Raw genomic sequence first — 4959 nt, forward strand, 5'->3', positions numbered from 1 at the left:
ATCGTGTAGTATTGTTAAATAATGTATTTAGTAATCGTGTAGTATTGTTAAATAATGTATTAAGTAATCGTGTAGCATTGTTAAATAATGTACTAAGTAATCGTGTAGTATTGTTAAATAATGTATTTAGTAATCGTGTAGTATTGTTAAATAATGTATTTAGTAATCGTGTAGTATTGTTAAATAATGTATTAAGTAATCGTGTAGCATTGTTAAATAATGTACTAAGTAATCGTGTAGTATTGTTAAATAATGTATTAAGTAATCGTGTAGTATTGTTAAATAATGTATTAAGTAATCGTGTAGTATTGTTAAATAATGTATTTAGTAATGGGTTTAGGAGTTTGCAACGTTCACTACAATTTTTATAACGTTTTATTGGAACATAGAGTGCAGTTTTTAAGCAAGTAACAATGTTTACTTTATCATATTAAAAACCAGTTTCTTGTACATTACATGACGAAAAAAAAATCATGTCGTTAATACCGTTTATGGTGAACGGATTACAATGACGTACAAGAACAACAAACATAACATCAAGGGCCATGTTTTTATGGTCAACAGTCATTATTGAATTTTGACTAAGACAAAAACTTGAGGGTTTTTAGAAGCAACATCTACTTACCTCATCTTTATCTTTCTTCATTTTATTAACGCATGTTTACTCTGACATTTTACAAATGATCAGGGAAGTTTTAAACTAGGTGGGCTCCATTTTGTTACTTCTATGAAAGATTCATTTCAGTCGTAAGCTACCACTGTGTTTTATGTCACTGTGGATGTTAATAAAACAAAAAAAAGAAATATTACAGAGCATCTGACAGGAACTACCTTGATCAATTAGTGCGTTTATTTTAGAATATTCATGCAAAGCTACACAAGGGCTATCTGCACATGGTTGTCCATAATTTTGAATTTACACACTAGATGAAATGTGGCTATCCAACAGCACTCGCTGCATGCTCTATTCTTCACCTGAACAGTGGAAGTTGACCACCTCTTTTATAGTGCACGCGTGGCTCCAAAGTTCAGAGTGCACTTTTTGCCATGAAACCCGAACCTTTGAATTCACAGCTCCAGGCAGACTAAAACTAGGCTACACCCAGCCCATAATCAAATGGTCTTTCTCAGATTTTTATCAATGATAGTTTGTAAGAGCCAAAATAAATTATTAATACCGAGAGCCTGCTTACCTGAGTGCTTGCAATCTTTCCATTGCCGAGGTGTGTTCTCCCGATGGCAGAAGAATGGGTCTGCGTCGGACATAGCGTACCTGTTGGTCCACATGAATATTTGATCTGTCACTCTGTAAAGAAAGAAGATACAAATAATTAACAATCTCTACAAATAATATGTTTTCTTTTCCTTGAAAAGCAGAGAATGTACAAGAGCAGAGTAGTGCTTAGTACACACAATTAGTAGAGTGACTCCTCCCTACAAAAGTAGAGTGACTTCTCCCTCATTTTAAGTTTATTTTGGAAAGTGAGATGGTATATTGTTGAACATGACAACTTAAACACATGTTAATCGCTCAGCTTACTTGGATATTCTTTCTTCAAATATACACCAAGACTCAATACATACAATAAATCAGTGATCCTCAATCATTTTACACACCGGGCCACTTCACACGATGACCATAAAGTCAAAGGAAGACTCTGAGCTTGTTGGGGAACACGTTATCCCAGAAATACAGTTTTGCTTTCTTTTGCAATACCTGATCCTAGTGTGGACCATGAATCGGGTTTGTGAGGGTCTGATGTGGCCCGTGAACTGCCGACTGAGGACCACTGTAATAAAAGGACAAAGAAACATCATGTACTTACAAGGTAGGGTTCTCTGTAAATATTTAAGGTGGGGAACAGTGACACTGGTATCTGTGCTGCTGTAGTGTGTGGAAAATAATTTCTACTTAGATCCTCAATGTAGTGATATCCACATGTAGTTGTTACTGTTGAACTATCAGTTTCAGCTGGAAGTTTACATGACTGAGTGGTGTCGCGGGAAGGCCTATAACGATATATCATCATTAAAAATTATATCAATTAAATCATATCAAAATTTCTAACAGCAATATATCAATTCCTGAGTAGAAGGGACATAACACAGACTATGTGTGTATAATACACTAGTTTCCTGGTATACCATTAACTCATCTCGAAATGATAATACAAAATTAGGTTTCAAAACAGAGAGAATGTGAAATACAAAACATGTATCAGCTACTGTTAAACTGGTTCACATTATACAGTGCACACTGAAATTATAGCAACCAAATATAAAACACACTGAAAAAATATATTGAACAGAATGATACCTAAAAATGTCTATTAGTATTAGAAGCTACTGGCGAAGAAAAAAAATATCACACTGTTGTTTAAAATTTTCCTTCATATCCTTTAAATCTCTCTTTAAACACATTTATTTGATACACCTGTCCCCCCCCCCCATTACAGTATACTATAATGGGGGGGGACAAGTGTATCAAAAACAAAAGGGATTCCTTATAACATTCCAAACACATTTGATTTACAATTTCGTACTAATGAAGACAGCTGGTTGAATCAGTTAAAAGCAGGTTTTTGTGATTGGTTGTATCGTGTATACATGTACGAGTAAGACTAAAATAGTAAAAACATTCCGTATTTTTCTTTAAAGTTCTGAAAGACTTGGAACAAAATTCAAATGAAGGTCATCTATGATATGGTTAGAGGAAAACCTGATCACGCCTACGACTTTCAGTTTATGATATGATGAAACGACACAACAAAACTTGGTTAAAAACATTCTAAAGTCATTAATATCTGTGAACAAAGTCTAATTAAGATAATTTTTAAACTTTAAAGGCTTGTGAGTATGAGTTTTTATATATATATATTATCTTGGAATTGTGCCAAAAAATTAATCCACTTAACTTGTAGAAACAAACATGATGATCTGTTTTATATAAACACACACATACATAAGATATTTTATTCCTTGTAAAATATTATTTCACACTGTTGCTGCTAAGCCTAAAAGTAGTTCAGTTACCTTATGTGCTAGAGCTGTCGTAGGTTGTTCATGGGTTGGGTGATATACAAACGTGTGTGCTTAAATTGAATTTAAATCAAATTTACAACATCTTATGCCCACTGCACCAAATCCTATATAAACAAGGCGTAATCACCAGTCCGTTTATGTCTTAGTTCACCTCTCCCCATCTTAACATTACAGCATCAGTCGTCCAAAATCTTATTTCACCTGCTCACATCTTACACAAACAAGATTACTGCATTAACCCTCCTATGTTATTAGTTCAACTGCTCCACATTTCATAAGCAAGAGTTAAAATTATGTCACTCCTCTTACATATTAGTGCTTGAATCCAATCCACTAATAAGATGTAAGAAGACTGACAGGGAAAGCTTGAATCCAATCCTTTCCGTGTCAGTCTTCTTACATCTTATTAGTGCTTGAATCCAAACCTTTCCCTGTCAGTCTTCTTACATCTTATTATTGCTTGAATCCAAACCTTTCCCTGTCAGTCTTCTTACATCTTATTAGTGCTTGAGTCCAAACCTTTCCCTGTCAGTCTTCTTATATTTTATTTACACTGTTCCATGTCTTACATAATCAAGACTGTTGTACAAAATCATTACCAGAAAGTTCTTAAAATAAGGTTATGTGTATATATAAAATAATGTTAACAATAAAAACACACTTCATATAGTGGCATTTAAGAAAGTATGGACTTTTTTCTTAATTATATGCTCTGACTGTGTTCAAATTAAGCTGTAGTATTTTTTCAAGGTTCATGTTGAGAAGAAAACAGTGAGGAAGTTTATACTGTGGAGATAGAACATTTGTAAATCAATATTTTACATCATTAGCTACATCAAGGCCATGCCTGACGAACTAATAGAAACATTAATAAAGTCTTAATGTGTACGAATCTGTTATTTTGTTCTAAGCTTGCAAGATGTCTACAATGGCATCAAACAATAGTTTGAGGTATAATCAATTAGTTTCAATATGGTACAATTCCACCAATCACAAGCTCAACAAGGTACAGTTCCGCCAATCACAAGCTCAACAAGGTACAGTTCCGCCAATCACAAGCACAACAAGGTACAGTTCCGCCAATCACAAGCTCAACAAGGTACAGTTCTGCCAATCACAACCTCAACAATGTACAGTTCCGCCAATCACAAGCTCAACAAGGTACAGTTCCGCCAATCACAAGCTCAACAAGGTACAGTTCCACCAATCACAAGCTCAACAAGGTACAGTTCCACCAATCACAAACTCAATAAGATACAGTTCTGCCAATGACAAGCTCAACAAGGTACACTTCCGCCAATCACAAGCAAAATATGGACAAAAAGTCATTTCTTCGTGATTTTTTCCATTAGCCACAATGACGAACAGAAAACACTTTGTTTCTCACCCCTAAGAAAAAGCGATCGCAAGCAGTGAATGTCGAGCGATTGATCTGAATGACGTCAGTGACCATATGAAACTGGGTCAGGTTACTGGAGGTACAACATATCCCAAAATGATACTTTCCAGTTCATTGTTCCTTAGTGTAACAATTAAACTGGTTTACCTGCTATAAATGAATGCTTTCTAAAACTCTCAAGCAAATTGTTTGCTAAGCCTAGTACACCAAGATTTTGTAATTAGCATAATCTCTTTTATTCAGAAACTAGTAGAACAGTCAAAATTGAACAAATATATCTATAGTCATGGTATTTCTTTAAAACTTCTTTGTGAAGAACATTTTCAATAACTTTACTTTCAGGAGCATTTTGAAAGTTGTATAGAGACAGGCAGAGCTGACCGTGAGAAAAAAAAGAAAAAATTGGCTCAGTTACGTTCAATATATTTATCAACGTATTTAAACACGTAAATCACAATTAACATATCATTGTTTCTTTTGAATTTTGCACAAAGCTACACGAGGGCTATCTGTGCTAG

The 4959-nt window shown here is 34.4% G+C and overlaps 1 protein-coding gene across 2 annotated transcripts in view; it reads right to left on the reverse strand.

The window, feature by feature from the left end:
• Positions 1 to 4959, reverse strand: part of LOC106466391 (nuclear receptor corepressor 1-like) — a 61071-nt gene that overhangs the window by 32913 nt on the left and 23199 nt on the right. For both annotated transcript variants that reach the window (XM_022394391.1, XM_022394392.1), the window contains exons 3-4: positions 1827 to 2010; positions 1194 to 1306 (exon numbers count right to left, since the gene is read on the reverse strand). In XM_022394391.1, coding sequence (XP_022250099.1) covers positions 1194 to 1306; positions 1827 to 2010 — 297 coding nt within the window. The remainder of the gene's footprint in view (positions 1 to 1193; positions 1307 to 1826; positions 2011 to 4959) is intronic.

This window comes from Limulus polyphemus, unplaced genomic scaffold, assembly GCF_000517525.1.
Source record: "Limulus polyphemus unplaced genomic scaffold, Limulus_polyphemus-2.1.2 Scaffold2247, whole genome shotgun sequence".
NCBI classification, from domain to species: Eukaryota; Metazoa; Arthropoda; class Merostomata; order Xiphosura; family Limulidae; genus Limulus; species Limulus polyphemus.